This window comes from Punica granatum, chromosome 2, assembly GCF_007655135.1.
Source record: "Punica granatum isolate Tunisia-2019 chromosome 2, ASM765513v2, whole genome shotgun sequence".
In the NCBI taxonomy this organism is placed as follows: domain Eukaryota; kingdom Viridiplantae; phylum Streptophyta; class Magnoliopsida; order Myrtales; family Lythraceae; genus Punica; species Punica granatum.
In genome coordinates this window covers 1131207-1151181 of record NC_045128.1, presented here as the reverse complement: position 1 = coordinate 1151181, position 19975 = coordinate 1131207, and the positions used below count along the sequence as shown (strand labels likewise).

General features: G+C 38.2%; 3 protein-coding genes across 6 annotated transcripts; 2 read left to right on the top strand and 1 right to left on the bottom strand.

The window, feature by feature from the left end:
• Window positions 1-221: 221 nt before the first annotated feature.
• On the top strand, window positions 222-4522 carry LOC116197907 (peroxisome biogenesis protein 12). The gene is made up of 10 exons (XM_031528179.1): window positions 222-510; window positions 950-1055; window positions 1393-1541; window positions 1812-2061; window positions 2263-2372; window positions 2598-2672; window positions 3315-3401; window positions 3498-3584; window positions 3776-3913; window positions 4090-4522. The coding sequence occupies exons 1-10, from the start codon at window positions 403-405 to the stop codon at window positions 4159-4161; spliced, it is 1182 nt and encodes a 393-aa protein (XP_031384039.1). The 5' UTR covers window positions 222-402; the 3' UTR covers window positions 4162-4522.
• Window positions 4523-7970: 3448 nt separating this feature from the next.
• On the top strand, window positions 7971-11968 carry LOC116196478. Of its 2 annotated transcripts, XM_031526218.1 has the most exons (10): window positions 7971-8362; window positions 8537-8849; window positions 8946-9204; window positions 9575-9969; window positions 10075-10324; window positions 10411-10576; window positions 10673-10775; window positions 10892-11020; window positions 11113-11328; window positions 11411-11968. In XM_031526218.1, the coding sequence occupies exons 3-10, from the start codon at window positions 8976-8978 to the stop codon at window positions 11687-11689; spliced, it is 1767 nt and encodes a 588-aa protein (XP_031382078.1). In that variant the 5' UTR covers window positions 7971-8362; window positions 8537-8849; window positions 8946-8975; the 3' UTR covers window positions 11690-11968. The 2 variants fall into 2 exon arrangements, with proteins under 2 accessions (XP_031382078.1, XP_031382077.1); XM_031526217.1 differs by having other exon boundaries at window positions 8537-9204.
• A 1640-nt stretch (window positions 11969-13608) lies between these two features.
• On the bottom strand, window positions 13609-19578 carry LOC116196890 (diphthine--ammonia ligase). 3 transcript variants are annotated; one of them, XM_031526820.1, is made up of 12 exons: window positions 19351-19578; window positions 19166-19237; window positions 18752-18831; window positions 17994-18219; window positions 17871-17903; window positions 17583-17665; window positions 17409-17481; window positions 16615-16957; window positions 16206-16537; window positions 15113-15447; window positions 14661-15000; window positions 13609-14124 (listed from the first exon to the last, which is right to left on the bottom strand). In XM_031526820.1, the coding sequence occupies exons 1-12, from the start codon at window positions 19426-19428 to the stop codon at window positions 13912-13914; spliced, it is 2208 nt and encodes a 735-aa protein (XP_031382680.1). In that variant the 5' UTR covers window positions 19429-19578; the 3' UTR covers window positions 13609-13911. The 3 variants fall into 3 exon arrangements, with proteins under 3 accessions (XP_031382680.1, XP_031382679.1, XP_031382681.1); XM_031526819.1 differs by having other exon boundaries at window positions 16206-16540; window positions 19351-19577; XM_031526821.1 differs by having other exon boundaries at window positions 16206-16540; window positions 19176-19237; window positions 19351-19562.
• Window positions 19579-19975: the final 397 nt, after the last annotated feature.

Here is a 19975-nt window from a genome sequence, read left to right as displayed (position 1 = left end):
ATAATTAGTTTTTATATAAAATAATAATTTTATTATTATTTAACAGTAAATATCTTATTATATTTAAAAATAATAATCTTTTTATTAAATAGAAATTATCTGGTTACTATTTAATAAATTTTTTATTATTTTTTTATCGACAATAACCCGATACATGATAATGTAGATCTCTCGAATTTCATTATTTCGTTAATGACAATAGCCTGACCCGTGATCACGTAGCGCTCTCGGATTGTTCTCGGCAAGTAACCCCTTTTAAGGAGCCTCCCGTCCCGAGGGAAGTAATTTAATTTAATCCAAATGAAAAAATAGCAGTGCCCGCTGCCCAGAGGGAAATCGCAGCGGGAGAGAGAGCAGAGCAGAGCGGAGGAAGAGGAAGGAGGAAGAAGGCGGAGGAGGAAGATGTTGTTTCAGGTGGGCGGGCAAGGGACTCGTCCCACCTTCTTCGAGATGGCGGCTGCTCAACAGCTTCCCGCCAGTCTCCGTGCAGCTCTCACCTACTCATTCGGTGTAAGCCCTCCCTTCCCTTCCCTTCCCTTCTCTGCCCTGCCCTATCCTAAACTCCCAATCATTGCTTAGAGCTTCTTGTCTTCTTCTCGTATTCAATCCCGTCAATACCGTTCCTTTTATTCACGGACTGAAGCTTTGTGTATACACTTATCCTAAAAAGAAAATGAAGCTTTTCATAATCTGGAGCAAAACCGAGCAACAGACTAGTGTAGCTTCCGTGTATCATATGTTTATGATTTGGTGAGATTTGTTGAGGAAATCCCTGTTCATGATTCGGTGGAAGGTTTGATCCTAATTATGCTATTCATATGGACGATTATGACTTCCCTTTCCCACATGGGGATTTTAGCTTTCTGGCGAGCTTCTCAATTGTTATCGCATCTTTGGTGGGTGTTGTGCTTTGTGATTGATGGAATTTGTGGTGATGGGTCCTTTGCAGGTGTTGGCATTGAGGAGGCCTTTCTTCCATAAAGTTTTGGATTACGAAGATGAGTTCTTTGCTTTGCTGATGCTGGTTCTCGAAACTCACAGCTTACGGACTACAGGTTTTCTGTCCTCGATGCCTAGTTCTATCGAGAAATTCATAGCCATTTTTGCACTTTGTTATTAATAAATTGTAGTTTTCACTTGCCAAGTGTGTGGTTTGGTACTCTAAAATATGAGCGTTCTCAGGGTTTAGGGTACTCTTCTCTTAGTTTGAGTCCATGTAAATGTGAAATTCTAAGCAGTGCTCTGAAAATGAAATGCTCTAGACTGAACTGCTCGTAAATCTTGTATTTTTGTCTAATTTTTATACCTACTCCGCTGAAATAGTATTTTATAGTCGTTTTCATGAAATGCAGCATGCATTGTGTAAATGTCACCCATTCCTTTCCTTTTCAGATGCTTCTTTCTCCGAATCTCTATATGGCTTGCGAAGAAGAGCAGTGACGATAAGAGCAAAGAAGGATGATGCCCGGCCAAACTCAGGTGATGGGATTCATCACTCTGGGTTAGAAAAGCACCAAAAAGTTCTGTCAGTTGTTTTCTTGGTACAGCCTCAGCTTCTTTCAGTAAATGGAAAGAAATATTTATAGTTATACAATCTAGTTGATCTTGAGTTCATGCTTGCACAGTTTGATATAATATCAAATCTCCCTTTTCTATGAATTCACCATGTGCTCGGTCTTCTGTCACCTATTGTGCTTTATCATTTCTGTTCATGTTCATCAGTTCTGTCTGACAGTGTAGTTGATATGTGTCTTAAGTAGCTTATTTTTGCTCGTGGTTATATGACATGTGAAGTTGGTTTGTGCTATTAGGTCGTCCTGCCATACTTCAAGTCGAAACTGTATTCAATCTACAATAGAGAAAGGGAAGCCAGACTTCAAGCAAGTTTGTGGGGGAATGAAGATGGTAGATTTGAGAATTTGGAGTACTTTGACAGAGGAGAGGATTCTGAAGTCTCGACAGGCACATCCAATGCAGAACTATCAACTAGAACACGCTTGACGAAAAAGATCCAGAAAATTATAGGGGTTTGCTTCCCATGGATTCATGCTAGCAGCGAAGGTATGCCTTTGCCAATTAACTTTGCAAGTGATTAGAATTTATGGCATAATTTTAGAAGGTTTTATCAATTTTAAAATTATCTATTGTGGAGTCTCAAACACTCTGGAACTTTTTTCTAGTTGATATTTATTTCTGTCTTACATGTATGCCATTCAAGAGCGATGAGAAATTTAATCACTTCAAGTTGCACCTGTGAGGCAGGGTTGTCATTTGCGTATCAGTTGTTGTATCTGCTGGATGCCACTGGCTTCTATTCTCTGGGACTACATGCACTGAAGATGCAAGTTTGTCGAGCCACTGGACAAGAACTGGTATAGTCAAATTTGAAGCATTATTGATAAACTCTTGTATTGAACTCACAAATCAGCAGACTAATGATATACGACTTCTAACCTGGATATAATTCCAATTAGCTTATGAATTTTGTGGATTGTGTTGGATGCGATTGCACATCTTATGCTGGAAAATTGAATGTTTCCTGGGTGCTACTTCTCATTTCTCCGATTTTCTTGCCTCTTTTCTCCATGTATGCGTAGATGGATAGCTCTTCAAGAATTTCAAAGATAAGGAGCCAAGAACGAGAGAGGCTTCGTGGTCCTCCATGGTTGAAGGTTTGTCCTTTTCCAATCTCCGGATATATATTGGTGTGTTTGGTTTCAGAGTTAAAATAACTTTGATTTTGATTGTGGAAAAGGCCAAATGATTGTGTAGTGTGTTGAGTTAAAGTTAAAGTTAAAATTTTTGTGATTTTAACTGCGAAACCAAACGGAGCAATAAACTTCTTTCTTCTTTGTTCACTTTGATGTATTATATGTGAGACATGCACTAACCTTATTCGAGACATCTTCCCCCTAGTCTACTTTCTTGAAACTGCAAGATCATATAAAATTTTGGCACTCTTCGTGAAAAAATGAATTGCAAAATAATAATAAAAATAAATAGATGAGATGAAGTAACTTTCACTTTTCCGATCAACCAGTGTCTCAAAATTGATATACATCGTTAACAAGCGGGAACTGCTCTTTTTGGGCTATGGAGAAATCTCTCCTTGTTTTATTACACTTTCTGTAGAATCTCTATCTTATTATCCTGGCTGCGACTGAGGAGCTTTGTGAGGATGCATGATCTTGATTGATATGTATCTTCTTGTATGCATGGTATCTAACAATGTTGATTGGTGAATTTCTATCTTCACATGATCACATATGTCCATGTAATATATGATTTACAGAACGGTGTGCTTCATCGTGCAGGCTATGCAAGGTGCATTACTCACCTGTGCCTATACAATGCTCGACTATGCCCAAACTGGATTAATTGCTGCTGTGTTCTTCTTCAAAGTGAGTCCAGACTCAGACTTTCTTATTCACATGTTTGCATTTTGGAATCCAAAAATGACATGCAAAATGCATTTTCTGGTTATGCACATCTGTTAGATGATGGAGTGGTGGTATCAATCTGCTGAAGAGAGAATGTCAGCTCCAACCGTGTATCCTCCGCCTCCACCTCCTCCACCCCCAAAGGTATTGATCAACGCAGTCTTCTTTTATAACCATAATCTCATCTCTCTAACGAATATTTGTACCAGAGTCCTCACTGAGAATGTTTTAATTCAGTAAGCATAACTTTTATTTGTCGGAGATTAACCATCAGCTGTTGTCCAATTTGATCATAGTTGGTTACCTCATCTGAAACATTTCTTTTCTCCTTATAGGTTGCGAAAGAAGGCATGCCACTGCCAGCAGACAGGACACTATGTCCTCTGTGCTCCCAGAAGCGAGCAAATCCGTCTGTTGTCACAGTCTCAGGATTTGTCTTCTGCTATCCTTGCATATTTAAGTACATTTCCCAGGTGAGATCTCCGCACTTTTATATCATTATGCAACAAAATTATCGCAACAATTCCATTATTGTTATGCTTAGTCAGACCCTGTGCAAGATATCAAACTGAACTTTGATCTTCTCTCTTTCTGCTCCAGTTGGAGGTTCCAGTACCTTTTTCTCACTACTCTGCTTTTGTGCTTACAGTACAAACGATGCCCAGTAACATTAATGCCTGCATATGTAGACCACATAAGGAGGCTCTTCCATGATATGTAGCATGGTACATTTATGACCAACCATCACAGCAGTTGAATCAAGATTGATACAATCGATATAGAGGCCTTTGCAATAATTTTGCAACTTTTCATGGGGTTTCCTTTGTATTAGTAGAAGTTTGTTGTGGTGTCCTTGTTCTACTATGGACACTCCAGGGAGCTGTGTAATGTATATCTTTCTCGGGTAGCATCGGCTCTAACTCTTGCAATAGGAGATGTCATCATTTTTATCACCGTAACATTGTTTTTTCTTTGATCAGTCTGTAGTTGTTACTCGGGCTCTGGCCAATTGAGGCCCCTCTTAGAGTAACATGTCCTCGAGCGATGTTTGCACCTAATGAAATATCTCTCGATTTTCAGCATGTGTTTCAAGAGCCCGTATAAACTACTCATTCAAATCTACCCTGTGAAAGAATAGTTGGTGAGACACTATTTTTTGGGGCAGCTGCTATCAGAGGATCGATTGTTGGGACAGTGCTCCGTGAGTTGACAAAGACTATACAACCAACAATGAAACATGTGAAAAAACATGAACGACAAATACATTAGTTTCTTTCCATGCCTCTTTATGCTCACATGGGCTGAGAAAGGGATGCTATCACCTGCTTGATCTCCAAGTTAAAATGTCGAAGCACTGTGAAACATCGGCAACAGATTTTCCGGTCTTCATGCCTCTCTCTGTTTCATAATTCGGCATCTAACTGAGAATTGAGTTATCGATGATATAACCGGGTCGGTCATTTGCAGTAATCACACGAGTGGATCTCCAATGCTCGTAGGTAATTGATTTTCAAGAAATAAGATCTGGATTCGGGCTGGGAATACTTAATGTTCAAAAGCCGACTTCGCAGCGGTGCAGATGGCTCCCTGTGTTCTCGGTTGTTCATTATATCGTCTTCTCCTTTTGCTACATTTTGCACATTGTTTGCTCCACAGCCATCTCACTACAATTTTTAATCTATTGATGACTAATTAATAAATCATAGTAACTTAAACAGCCATTCATTTAATTAACTTTAGGCTTAAGAATGATTCCTTAATTAAATTGGAAGATCTTGTTTCTGACTTAAAGAAGCTGGGTGAAGAGGTTTCGCGGGATCGAAGCTGCACCCGAGTGGGGTGGACTGTTGCGATCCTCGCCGTCGGGGCTTCATACTATCACGTCGGTATTAGTCTTTTAGATCTAGTTCCCACAGCATATAGAAAGCTCTTCGAGCATCGATTGACATATATTACCTTCATTTGCATTAATATTCAATCAGTCCATTCGTTCATGAATATTATTCTCTTCCTCAACTATCATAGTCTCTTCTAGATTTTAATAAACCTCCACACCGGCAAATGACAGACAATAAAGAAATGTTAATTCGCATGGATACTTCTATATCAGCACGCGATTGCTGCTAGTAATATATCAATAACTTGTGCAAATAATTATTGTTGATTAATTCTTCTAACTAATAATGATATGACGACGACAACGACGATGACGATGATGATCATGCATGGTGATGATAAAGATAATACAACCGGGATGCGTTATATAGCTGTCGTATTCTATGTCTTCATCCCAAGGTCCATTTAAATTTCCTATTTTAGATGTCTTTTATCTTATGATAATCGTGTATTATACGAAATTGCCGTCTGATTGGCCTCTCCATTTGCAGCATTCATATGTACTTCAAAAGTCATACATATGTATGGGAGTTATTGATTAAGCCCAATTTACCGCTACGTCCAGTCAAAATATTACACAAGTGCATGCTCTTTCTTCTAGAACTAAATAATATATCTTTGATTAAATATACATATATAAAAGATAATAAATTTTTATCATCAGTACTAGGAAGGTGATTTCGTTCTTATAAATTATAAATATTTGAGATTTGTGAAGTCAATTTTAAATATTTTTTCTTGGTATAATGACGAGGACAAAAATGGGGAAGAGGAAAAAAAAAAGCAAAAGAAAATAGTATAGATATTACTTTAATTTGTCTAATCCCGATTATATTAGACTCTAAATGGTACAACTCCTCCATCTTATCTTATCCTATAGCAGTAAGCTTTGCGTCTTCATCAATTAAAGTGACCAATGACTTTAATGGCGTCTTATTGCAATTGGCAATATTATTCATTGCTTATTATTGTCACTCTACTCTTCCCTCCTCTCTCCCACCTCACATGCACATATAAATATGTATAGTAAACTAACACATATATATGTGTCTTCTTTTTTTTCTCGAACACACGTAATGTATGTATTAATAGGAGAAATGTTCTTTTCAATCAATGCATTGATTCTCCCTTTCCAATCGTCTTGTTCTTTATACGAGCTCAACGTGTTGCGAGCATCTAATCCCGAAACCCTAGTTAATTATCGATACTAGCTAGTATCGTGGGCTAATTTCTCAGTAGACTTATGATTTTTATAATGCAGACGGATAGCGCGATCTACCATATATATATAATGTTAATCATATATCGGTTTTGTCATGTAACTGTAAAATGCTAAAATGTTCTATATATGTGGTATGGTTAAGTATCATATTTGTTGAATGAATCAACTCATCAATCACTTTTTACAATTCCACGGTTACAACTTAGATTCCCATATCATATCATCTTCGAAATTGAGTGGCTTTTATATTCTGATCTGGAAGAACGAAAAAGAAAAAAAATAATAACAAAAAATCCGTTCAACAAAAAAAAGTAAAAAAAAAAAAAAAAGGTTCCCCGGCTAAAAAAGCCAAAAGAAGCCGTAAAGTCGTTGGGACTTGGGACCATTATATATTATATGTACTTGGGTAAGTGGGGGAGATAATTTATGTTCATTTTCGTTTGAGACACCTGTCATGTGAATTGTTCAATCACTTTGGCTTTCAATAATCTACACGCACCAAAAGTGGATACTATACACCAAAAGAGAGAAGAAGACACTTCTAGAGGAGAAAGTAACTTACTAGCGTATTACCAATTTACCATGAAATTACCCCCCTCAATTTCCAAATTCTTTATGTTAAAAACTTTCTGAAAATAACTCATAATTTAATTAAAATTAATCCAATTAAAAAGACTATGAACACCTTATGAATCTTCGTCTTCACCCAAAAAAAGAACACCTTATGAATTTCACCGTAAAGTACAACACAAAATTATATCATGCGATTATGTGAGTTTTATTTATATTATATATCATCCCTTTACATAGAAGGCTGTCCTGCACTATTTTGTTTATGAAGAAACCAGCTATTATGTGTATATTTTTTGAGTGATTTATTATATGGGGCCCGTAGAGTAGGAGAATGCATACATCTTCATGAACCTGCCCCCAAATGATCACTAAACCAAACTCGTGGAATATTCATTTTTACCATTTGAAGTATGAAAGCTCGGTCGACACGGCTGCGCATCATAACTTTAGAACACGCACCCAAGTGCCAAAACGCTCTAGTGGGTCGATTGAGCAGGATTGGAGACTCAAACATTGTAATTTGTACGTTCAACGACTAGGGAGTGGCTATTCGTCAGTCTGTGGAGCTATGGCTTGTATCCGTAAACACGTTCGACCGAGTAGACGTCTAATCCTAAGCACCTCAACTGCCTTCACCAACGTTAGCGTTACAATCAATTGATTTATTAAAAGATATTTCATTATTGTTGTTACAAATAATTGTCGTTATATATTATTATTCGGGTTTGTTGGCGTAATATTTCGACCATAGCGTGAGCGTGACCAGACCCCTTAGAGACTGCCCCGAATAAACAAAACAAAGAATGAAAATCAACACATAACAAACAGCAAATCAGTCACAGTCGGATAAAATAGACATCTCTGCCCGTTTTGCTTTGTTGCTTGAGAAATTCCCATGGCCATGGCAGCAGCATAACCTAGTTCTTTGCTTCTGACAACATCCCCCATTCATTTTCTGCTAAAAAATCTCCCATTTTCGTTTCCAATATTCTCTCTTGTTCCTGAAAATGGTTGGTCTGGCATTGTGGAGGAGATAAGAGGAGGGACCAGTTCTTTCTCCTCACTTATATCAGTTTTGGCTTTGGGTGTTTGCCGGGGGTTCTGCTTTTCTGTTTTTCATTTTCCTTCTTCCTCTTCTTCTTCTCTCTCTCTCCAGAGGGATTCTTAGCTTGAAGCTTTTTCCTGGGCATCTGTCACCTGCATGCCACCCTTTGGCCTCCTGTCCCAAAGTGTGAGCTCAAAATTCTCCCTTTCCATCAAAACTTTCTTAAAACTGTTCATACTTACATATATTATTCATGAAAATATTATTATTAGAACTGTTTTCCAGCAACCATTGATGCTGTTGTTTTTTTTGTTGGGTCTGCTGTTGCACATGTGATGGAGAATTTCATTAATTTTGCAGTTGAGGGTGAAGATGCAAGTGGACCACGACACTTAATTGTGCTTTTTCTCTTTTACTGCTGGGCTGAAGCTGACAACCTTGGAATTTTCTTGCTCTGATCGTGTGGAGTTGAAGGAAAACAGGGGAAAAAAAAAAAACGAATCTCAGTCGGGAAATTTCTTGTTGGGTTTCCCCTGCTTTCTTTTCATGTGATTGTAGATAAGGAGTTGGGTAGGTGGTGAGCCTGGAAATTAGAGCTTCTCAGTGAGTAGAATAAATTCTGTTTCCTCAGAGAACTCTGGAAAACATGATGGAGGTATCATCATCATAATAGGTAAGAGTTCTCTCTCAGAGATCATGTGATTGTAGGTAGAAGTTGGGTCGGTGAAGAAAGCTTATGGGTGAGTTTTATAAGAATTTATTTTCTTAGAAAACTCTGGAAAACGGAAAACGGGAGAAAATGGAGGTATCATCATCGAATCAGAAGACAATAGAGAGAGTTGTCTCTCAGAGAGCCCTGCAGATGGGCAGCTCTTTCCCATGTCAAATTTGTGTTGTGGGCTTTCTCTGTGGAGTCTGCATCGCCTCTCTGTTCATCGCCGCTCTGACTTCATTCGGGACCTTCGAGTTCGGCAGAGTCTCGCTGTCCATGGGGATCACTCCGTGGAATTCGAGTTCGAATATCATCAGTGAGTGGAATTTCTCCCTGTGTTTCCGTTTTCTTTTTTGGATGAAAAACATATTAATTGCTGAAAATTAATGGTTTAATTATCATAATAAATAACTGCACCTATCATTTTTTCTGTTCAAAAAATATGCTCAAGATGAATTTTATATGCTTTGAGTTTTTTCTATGGTAAAAAGAAAAAAAAGATGGAAAAAAATGGAATGCCCATGATGAAAGTGATCAAAGGGTATGTATGAAGCAAAGCTAAAGCTTTACTTGTCTCTTAAACTTTGACTTGACTGATTTAGCTCGTAGTAAAGTTTAAGGATTACTTTGATGTAAATGATGAGAGTATTCGAGTTACTAATCGTTATCGTCGTCGCATGTTCTAGATATCTTTACGAGCCCCAACACAAGCATTGAGCTGAAAGAAACAGAGAGGAAACAGGATTACGACAACAATAGTCGACAGGAACAGGACGGACACAGAATTGCTCTGCTTTACTCTGCCTGGAGCTCAATGCTTAGAGAGTCGTCGGATGTTGCAGACGAATTCTTGCGTAGCGTAGGTCTAAGCCGATCCACGCTTCCAAACGCACCCTATTTGGAGAACTGCAAGTTGAGCTCCGAATTGAATAGACGCCTCGATAATCAGGCTAAGAATGAGAGTTTTCCCCCTTGGGTGAGCTGGAAGGGAGCACTAGACACTCACCCGGCATCATCAAGCAATGAGCAGCTGAAAGATTTTTGGCATCAAGAAACATCCAAAGGTTCTAATCCTCCATGGGTATGCAATTTGGAGACATTGTAGATGGAAAATTGTGCGATTTCCCATTTCAATTTCCTTTCATTTGCAAGTTTAGTTATTGTAAAGCATGTGGATTATTTGCAGATTACGGGGTCGGACGGGGAAAACTACCCACTCACGAGAAAAGTGCAAAGGGACTTATGGATCCATCAGCATCCCATGAACTGCAGCGACCCTAGCTTGAGGTTTCTCGTGGCAGATTGGGAAACACTTCCAGGATTTGGCATCGGTGCTCAGTTTGCTGGGATGTGCGGTCTTCTTGCAATTGCTATCAGAGAAAAGCGGGTCCTTGTTACAAATTACTACAATCGGGCCGATCACGAAGGCTGTAAAGGTCAAAATGCATTAACTATATATCAATTCTGTGTTGATTTTGTCGGGTGAACTACGTTTAACTAATTAATTTTGTTTGAACTCCAGGATCATCACGGTCTAGTTGGGCCTGCTACTTCTTTCCAGAAACATCTCAAGAGTGCCGGGATCGTGCATTCGAACTTATGAGGAGTGAAGATGCATGGGCTAAAGAAATTGTCACTGTGAAACAGAACTATACTTCTAAGGAAATATGGGCTGGCCGTATACCTAGGTAAATTCTAATATTGATGAAATTCAGTAAAAGAAATATATCTTTTTCAGGTCTGTATGTGTGCTTAAAGATTCGCTTCTTTATCTTCATATATAGGCGCTGGGGGAATCCATGGAGTTACTTGCAGCCTACGACAGAGATAAACGGCAGTTTAATCACTTACCATCGCAAAATAGATAGAAGATGGTGGAGAGCACAGGTAGAAACTGACCGACACATTCTTTTCAAGTTTGCACTCCAGACTCGAGAGTCATTTGTGATCATATGACTATCCAGATCAAAACTTCTTGACAATAGGAATTTTGTGCTCTCCAGGCTTTACGCTATCTGATGAGATATCGAACAGAGTACACGTGTGGTCTAATGAATGAAGCGCGCCACACGGCATTCGGGAAAGAAGCTGCAGAGCATGTCCTGGCAAGTCTAGGCAGAGATTGGCCCAAGGTTTGATTTACGGTGTATTTTGCGTACAAGTTTATCATTTACAAAGATAATTTACTTTTTGATGGCTCGCAATGTAATAACTTATATCGTAGAACGCTGTGGAAAATGGGAAATCGGAAATTGAAGAGTTCGTGTGGTCCAGTCACAAGCCATGGATACCTCGGCCTCTGCTAAGCATTCATGTGAGAATGGGAGACAAGGCATGTGAGATGAAAGTTGTCAAATTTGAAGAATACATGAGTCTCGCGTTTCGAATTAGAAAACGCTTCCCTCACCTCGACAGAATATGGCTATCCACAGAAATGCAAGTAAGTTTTTCTATTGACGCTGAATATTGTAATTCATTACTTGTAGAAAATGTCTTAAGTAAGCCTCCTTTTTGGATTTTAGGAAGTGATTGACAAGTCGAAATTATACCCAATATGGAAGTTCTACTACACGAATGTGACACGCCAAGTTGGGAGCATGTTGATGGCAAATTACGAGGCGAGTCTTGGCAGAGAGACGAGCACGAACTATCCGCTTGTCAACTTCTTAATGGCTTCTGATGCGGACTTCTTCATCGGGGCACTAGGCTCGACTTGGTGCTTCCTAATAGACGGAATGAGGAATACTGGCGGGAAAGTGATGGCGGGATACTTGAGCGTCAACAAGGACCGATTTTGGTAAAAATTTCCTTGGAGTCGGGGTAAACCAGGCCTGTATATATAGCCCCGATTCGGTCCGATTGTTTCGCCGGACTTTCTTCATTTTCATTCCGTATCTCTTTATCTGGAGAGCCCAGATATAGAGCGGAAGAGTCTTTTTGTTCTTGTTGCAATGTATTATAGTAGCCTCGCTGGAGCCACCTTGTATATGTATCGAGCAAAATCGCAATTCAGATCGATGTGTACATGAGAAGACACTGTACTCTTACATGTACTTAATTATCGGTACTTATTCTCGACCCGTCATGTCGATGCTTATTTCTACTCATAAAGAATATGCGATGCCACATGATTTTGGATCGTGGGACAGATGACAATGGAAACGCTTTGTACGTACATGTGGATATGTAATGCCAGTGTTTGATAATTTAAATGCTTAAAAGTGTTTGATAATTTAAATGCTTAAAAATTAAATGCGTTTAAGGTGGTATTTAATAAATTAAATACTTAAAAATGAAACACTTAATTAGTTAAAGGAAAAAAATATATAGGAAGAAGGGATGAACGAATAAAGATAAGAAAAGTTTCGTAAAAGATAAAGAGTATCAATAAGTGAAAAATATTTTATTTTATTAAGTTAAAATTTTCGAATTAAGTTATACCTTTTTCTTAATGATTAAATAGTTTAGATTTTTTATCTCCCATTTTTCCCTCTTTCTTATATTCATTTTCCCTTATGGTTAACTTATAATTAACTTTTAAGCACTTAATTAATTAAATTGAAAAAAATACTACCTATGTTAATTTTTGAAACTGAACGGTGGCTTACACGTTACACGGATGAAAAGAATAATAATAATTAATATCAGGTAGATCACCTTATATTTGAAATTCAAAAATATAATATAGATTAATTATTTAATAAAAGTATTATCAACATAAAGAGTTATAATGAAAAAAAAAAGGAATTTATACTAATAGAAAATATAACTTACGTATTTATAATCAGCTTCATCTCTTATATTAATTTATACTAATAGAAAAATCATATAACTTGCGTATTTATAATCAGCTTTATCTCTAATATTGACTTATAAGGTCCAACGATGAATTGTTCTCTAAATAATATGTAAACCCAATTACATAAGTTTAGATAAGAAAAAATTGAATCTATTCAAGTATAATTTTTTTTAATGTAAACTCGCGATTAGTTGTCAAAATAAAACGACAAATTACTTGTAAGCATAAGTTTGCATAGAATTAGAAGACGATAGAGTTTGAAGGGAGAGGAAAATCTAAAGAAAGAGCTCGGAGGGGAGGAAATGGAATATGAAATTTGTAATTATGCATTAACAATTAAAAGGATTTTATATTATGAATTAAAAAATATAATAGGATACACCATATATGAACTATTTCATTCTCACTCTCATTCTCAAATTAGTAGATATGGCTTTAGGTTAGATTTTCTCTCTTTGTATGGTTTTTAGGGTTACCTTGTGACAATACCCTTATTAGGGTTGAATGAAATCGATGTTTATAATTAAGAGCGACCCACGGAGGATGTGAATATCGACAATGAAAAGCGACCAGTCAACACGAGAGACTTTTTCACAATATATATATACCTCGCAAAATTAACCATCCACTGCGGAGTAATCCTGTATAGACCGAAGGACAGTATGGATTGAGATCCCAATTAGTCGTGCATGCTAACTCAGCTCTTGGTCGGATTAGTGTCTCAAGGGTGTTGGATTAATACTTAATAATAATGAATCCTATGTTAATTCCATGGATTGAGGGGTTATAGAACAACCCGAACAAGTAACTAAAGTTGCCAGGTGAAGGAAATTTTCTCCAAATCGGAACCTGCAGTGGAAATATGATGGCAGGAGGGACGTGGTAGTGTATAAAAACCTCAGAACACAAGGAGGACAAAGATCTGGAGACAACTATAGAATTTAAAATAACACCACTGTGAAGATTGTTCAGGACCATATTCTAAGATTCTTTCTAACTTTCAGGCAATGCCGAGATATAATCTTCGATTACAGCGATCCTTAAATAAATGTCATTCCCTTAATCCTACCTGCCTCCCATGCCAACTTACAGCAAGATTATAAAAGACAATGTCGGTTCTCCAAATCCTTCCCCGTACAAAAAACATCCAATAATCTCTTGATTATTTGCACAGAAAATCTTATTTGAGATAAAAGAATACGGGTACCCGAACTCAACCTCAGATCAGAATCTTTGTGCAAACAGTTCACAGGTTAGTATATCATCCATGGAGGCAGCAGATCTTCCCGCGCCTAAGACTGGAACAAGGTTGAACATGGGTTCCTCTGCATTTACATTCTGACCAGTCTCAATGAGCTCAGTAAACACGCTCTTGAAGATATCTGACAAGGTCTTGTGGGACATGCCAAGTCTCGTTGGGAAATAGAACCTTAGGTTCTGGATGCAAGAAATGAACGAGGAAACATAATAAGTGAATGAGAAAGGCATGACAAGAAATTGGTGCAAAGTCTGGCATCTACGATAGAGTAATATTTTCATTTCCTCCAGCTTACAATGTAACCCTATTTCCAGTGATGCTGATGCCATAGCTCAACTAGATATGTACATGCAAATACTTCATGGTCCTAGAATGATTTGACGTCTAACTCATTGGACAGGTACTGTTATCCAATGACATATTCAAAGAACAATTGCTAAATATGCAATTTGGAAACTGTTAAATCAAATAATAAGAAATAATTAGAGAAAGACTCTGCTCCGTTTGATTTCGCAATTAAAATCACAAAAATTTTAACTTTAACTCAACACGCTACACAATAAAAATACACATTTCCCAAGTCAAAAGTTTTAACTTTTAACTCAACACACTACACAATCATTTGTCCCTTTCCACAATCAAAATCAAAGTTACTTTTAACTCTGAAACCAAACGCACCATTAATATCTTTGAGGACTAAGCTTAGGATTCTAACCATTATCTCTTCCCAAGAGAAGCTGTGCTCCATGAGAATCTTATCAAGAAGACAGATGCAAAATCTTGATATTCTCTCCATTGTTCTCTTCGAAAAGTTAAGTTCGTGGTCTTGACTCTTCTCATCAGCATCAGAACAAATCCCCACAACAACCTCACTTGTAATGGATAAGATTACTGCACAGAACCTTTCGTCGACAACACATTTCTCTATGAGAGAATCATGCCAACTTTCAGGCTGAAAACTCCAACTACTTGGTATCCTTGTCGAAGGAGTGCCTTGACTTATAGTTTCCGCATCCTCTTGTATGTGAAGTAAGGGCTTAACTTCAACCAATGCACTGCAAGAAGTGGTAAATAAGTTTACTGTATATCGTTAAGTTCCAAATAATCAATTCAAGAAAGAAAAGAACAGCACAAAATAAAGGATAGATATGCACCAAATTATAGTACCTCTTCGGCAGGTTAGGCACCAGGGCATACAGAAAAACAGGATCAAGCACCTTAGCAGAAGGTCTGCCTACAAAAGATGACCCCATTTGCTTCAGGAAGGCATGCAGCTTGTCCTGAATTTTACATCTTTCTGATGATGGAATATTTGCGGAGCAGTAAATGACGAAACTAATAGCGGAAGTGGATATCGAACACCCAAATGATTTTGCTACTGCTTCACTATTTCGGAGTGCCTGTTCCACCTCAGCTAAGGGGCCATCGCTGCAAAGATTCATGGTTGGAGGGTCAAGCCCCAATTGCCCAGCCATATGAAGTATGTTCTTGTGCAAGGTAGCCTAAGAACAAAAACATCCATACACAGTAAAGGCGTGTCAGGCAAATGAAGAGAGAGATCTTTACAATTCAAACAAGACATTTCCACTTCCAATAAGAGAAACTCCATCAGAAACTTCGATTTTTTACTTTTAATTGAGTTACTGATGGAAGTCCTTTGTAACCAACATGAACATATCAGAAAAGGAGGATGATTTCACAATCCTCCAAACAGATTCATAATATTCCTGTGAGCAGATCCTTCATATCTTCAACTCCTTTAATAGCCACTAGACCCTATACGTTTTCAGTCCTTGTGACACAAATCATAGTTCTAATAGGATGCCAAACTGGGACGATTTTAAGTCTTCACATGCTTGACTTCAGCATAACTCAAAAATAAAAAACAGTTTTCATTCCAACAACACTAGTAAATAGGGGTGTAAGCAAGTCACACCTACTTGTGAGCTGTTCAAGCTCAACTTAGTGAAAGCTCGAATTTATCTAGAGTAGCTCAGCTCAGGCTTAATGCCTAATTGAGTGAAGCTTGAGCATAAGTATTCTCAGCTAAATCACACATGACCCTACTAGAATAACAAATATAACATTATTTTCTATATTTCTATTTTTGGTTTTAATTATTCTATTTCTGTTAATATTTCTTTATCAGTAATATAATATACTAGTACATATATAATCAGGCTCTGCTCATCTCTGCGCGCTTACACTCGAACTGATAAGCCTAACAAGCACTAATGCTGTAAAAAGCAGATCATCCAACCTGGCTGTATGGTCCAATGCAGCTCGGTGCCCAGCAGGAAATACTTTGAACATGAAGAACTCTTTTACTCTCATCACTTGCAACCAAAACTTCAATGTAAGCCTTCCCCAAACCAACTTGTGAAAGGGGAACTTCAATGGTACTACGGGATGGAACACCAAAAGGGCAGTTGTCCTGTGTGATAAACTTGACATACGTGTCATTTGCCACAGCGAACTCATCCATGTTAGCAATGTAGAGATGAATATAGAAGACATCCTTCCAATGTAAACCATAACAAACAAGCCTTGCTTCAATTTTCCCCAAGACATCTTTCAGATCCTCTTGCAATCCTGCTAAAAAAGGACAATCCTTAATAAGAAAGTTATTTTTATGCTTTCCATGTGAAACTCAAATTTCTCATATCTACCCGTGGAAGCTTCACATGGATCCTGCAAGCAGCAAGAAATAGAAAACTGGGTCTTTTGCTTCACCGAAATCCGAAGCCTATCCTCTGTGGCATCAACTAAAGCAGTGGCATCACCAAGAGATTCACATTTTCCTTCACATCCATCGAGCCCGTCATCTTGAACTTCATAGACTAAACCAGTTCTCTTGTGGTAGAGATCATCGGCTCCAGGATGGATGACTAACAAACTCGATTCTGCCTTATCCTCCAATTGAAAAGCCAAAGGATGCAGGATGCCAACTGGAGCAATAGAATCTGGAGAATGCAGCACAATTTGAAATTCTTCAAGCACAATCCGAGCATTCTGGAAAACATAAAATGTGTACAGATGAGAAAACTTGAACGCCCATATATTTCGCATTCATGGAAAGTTCAGAACACTATAATGCACAAAGTTCAGATAGTTCTTTCTTCCAAGTAAAATGATCAAGGCCAGAAAACTTTGGGATGGGGGCCTGGGTGGGAGGGCGTTTTTGGTTGGGGCCTCATCCAACTCAGCATTCAATTTTTGCGGTATCCCTTCTTTTTAATGTAATCATATAATCGAATGAGATCTCTCACTCTCATCAAGTAGTGCCATTCAAATGTAGATCTTTAGGATTAATTGGTCGAATAGGTTTTACTTGAAAAGTTACACAAAAACAAATTGACAGAAGTCCATTGAAGGTGGAGGGAGAACAATAAAGCAACATGAATGATTCAAGAAAATTGCTATTTACCAGGTAAAAAAAAAAGAATGTTAAATATACACTTACGATGAAAAGGGGACAGTCAAGCGTCAGAGTTTCATACTCCCCTCCTTCTCCGCAAACATTTATCCCATACAGCCTACCAGAGGTTGAAACCAAACATAGTATATTTCAGTACTATATTTGGAAACTAACAAATAGAGTGGGATATAATAGCAATAGAAACAGTCCCTTACATACTCTTTCAACTTATGAAGATATGGAAACAAGATAGATAATTCTTTCCCCAAATGCTTTGCAGGGTCCAACCCCATTGCAGCAACCTGCGACATCAAAAGATCATTTCCCTTGACATACAAACCAATAACTGTCCAAGTAATGAAAGACGCAAAATCATACGGGAAGGGTTCTACTCGTGTACCATTCAACCACAGAGCGAAGGCTGAAGGGATGCAAATGCATTAAGATGTATCCCAAATATGTAAAAGGAGCATAAAATTGAGGCAAAATGTGAATTATCAAGTATACCTTCACCGTGATGGCCTTGATACCGCTATCAATCTGGAGCAGACAATAGAAAGAAAAACTTAATGAGATGAAATAAATCTAAGCAATGATGAGTCTGATCAATACTGCCAAAGAACAATTTACCATTTCTTGAAGGAGCAATGACTGATCCTGTTTCCATAAATAGGCCAGAGAAACAAGCCCTAACCTTGAGCAGACACTTTCCACCCGAAGCCTTTGATAGTCAGAGGCAATAGCACCAGAAGACACAGCTTGGACCGAAGGTATCTGCTGTTTAACCCTTTTCAGTAAAAAGTACATATCCTCCACTTCATCTCCAGGAGTCCGTCTGTAGCTAAGGCTCTGGTGCCTGACACAGCAAATGACACGAGAGTAAAATAATGCTAGATGTGTAGCCACAACTACAGAAGAAAAAAGAAAAAGTGAATATTTCTGCAATTGCGTATTGATCTCTCTCTCTCTCTCGATTAATTGCCTCTTCATCATGCAGTCCTAGTAAACCAATAAAATGATAAGAATTGGCAAAAGCAAGATCAACATAGGCATAAGGAAAAGACTTCTAACACGCATGCGCGCACACTAACACACACATACTCACAAAAGGATACTCCTGGAATTCTCACTTCACCTAATTATAAAAATGTCCACATCATTTTGAAATCAAATCATTCCACTGTTCACTCTCTAATTATATAAAAAAGAGCATAGCAATCAGATATGATGTGACTACCGATAGAGAGACTCATCGACGGCCCCTCACTTTCACTCACAACAGGCAAATCTCTCACAATTTACCTAAAGACTCGACATATATGTCTTTCCTAGATCAGCAATAACCAATATCTTCTATGACATTTGACACGTTTAGTGAAAGGATTTACCTTGTTGATCCCTGTATTCGTCTTCTAAACAGAGGAATGCCCATGCATTTTGCATAACTTTCGATTATTTGGTGGCCAACCTAAGAAAAGCATCGATCATACCATGAAGTTAAAAGAAAGATAACAAAACAAGAGTAACATGTGATATGGTGGTGCGTTTGTAATTCATCCATGTCCTCGCTTAGGCAAACTGAAGCAAGTAAACTATCGGGCAACTCTCAACTAGTTGCCATCCTAAGTTACTGTAGCATGTCGACTTTAACTCACGAAATTGCAGCAGCAAACAGCGACGGCAGTGGGCAGTCGGATAGGTCGCCGAGCTAAGCTCAACTACGGTATTGCAGGGAATTGAGAAAGCATATCCTGAGAGAACGACAAGGGGAGGAGGGGAGAGAGAGAGAGAGAGAGAGATACAGTTTGATACATGTAGCTGTCGAGCTCGTCGACAGAATCATCAGCGGGCATCAAATTCGCCAATGCAACAATCTGCATAACAAGCCAACAGTGAAAAAGGAAGTACGATTCACTTCCTCCTCGATATAATTGAGCTGAGAAACCCAAAAAGAAGCAGAGAGTGGGAGGGATGAGAATGAAAGTACGTCGTGGCCATAGTGGATGCACTTCATCATGGCGAAGCAGCTGTCCTTGCCGCCGCTGACCAGCGCCACCACCTTCATCTCAGCCTCTACCTCCGCCTTGCTTGAGCTTAGGGCTAGAGCCGGCGACACTGGACAAAAAGCACACTGGCCGTCGGCGGAGAGAAGGCTTTCTGCTTCGGAGAGTGTTCCGTATTATTATCACACTATAAGAGTACCCCCACCTGCGTATTTTTATCGTCAATTAGCCCAAACATCGCCATTCCGTCTAATATTTATACCAATTCGTAACCTATAACGAAAAAGTGATATGGCATTCAAAGTGAAGGTAACACCATCATGATATTTTTTGTCACCGAAATTAACGTAAGGATCTAAATGTTAGACGAAATAAAAATATTTTAAACTAATTGATAACAAAAATATGCCGATGACAAAAATAATGGTAATTTAATAAGTGAAGAATGATAGTAATAGTCTACTTTACACTACTACTAACGCATACATGCATTCCAGTAAGGAAAAAAAGGTATTTTTAGGGTTCCCAAAAATCTGTAGTAAAAATTTGAAAAACTAAAATCTACGGTATGTAAAACCTAAACATCGCGTAATTTTAAAAGTGGAAATC

Excerpts from the sequence above, each read along its gene's own strand:
- LOC116196890 (XM_031526819.1), bottom strand. The coding sequence starts at position 19,428 with ATGAAGGTGGTGGCGCTGGTCAGCGGCGGCAAGGACAGCTGCTTCGCC. Across the intron at positions 19,238-19,350 it reads GCATCCACTATGGCCACGAC|ATTGTTGCATTGGCGAATTT; the intron begins GTACTTTCATTC and ends CTTGTTATGCAG. Across the intron at positions 14,125-14,660 it reads TCTCTTGGGAAGAGATAATG|AACCTAAGGTTCTATTTCCC; the intron begins GTTAGAATCCTA and ends TCTTGCATCCAG.
- LOC116197907 (XM_031528179.1), top strand. The coding sequence starts at position 403 with ATGTTGTTTCAGGTGGGCGGGCAAGGGACTCGTCCCACCTTCTTCGAG. Across the intron at positions 1,056-1,392 it reads TCACAGCTTACGGACTACAG|ATGCTTCTTTCTCCGAATCT; the intron begins GTTTTCTGTCCT and ends TTTCCTTTTCAG. Across the intron at positions 2,062-2,262 it reads GATTCATGCTAGCAGCGAAG|GGTTGTCATTTGCGTATCAG; the intron begins GTATGCCTTTGC and ends CCTGTGAGGCAG.
- LOC116196478 (XM_031526218.1), top strand. The coding sequence starts at position 8,976 with ATGGAGGTATCATCATCGAATCAGAAGACAATAGAGAGAGTTGTCTCT. Across the intron at positions 10,577-10,672 it reads TGGGCTGGCCGTATACCTAG|GCGCTGGGGGAATCCATGGA; the intron begins GTAAATTCTAAT and ends CTTCATATATAG. Across the intron at positions 11,021-11,112 it reads TAGGCAGAGATTGGCCCAAG|AACGCTGTGGAAAATGGGAA; the intron begins GTTTGATTTACG and ends CTTATATCGTAG.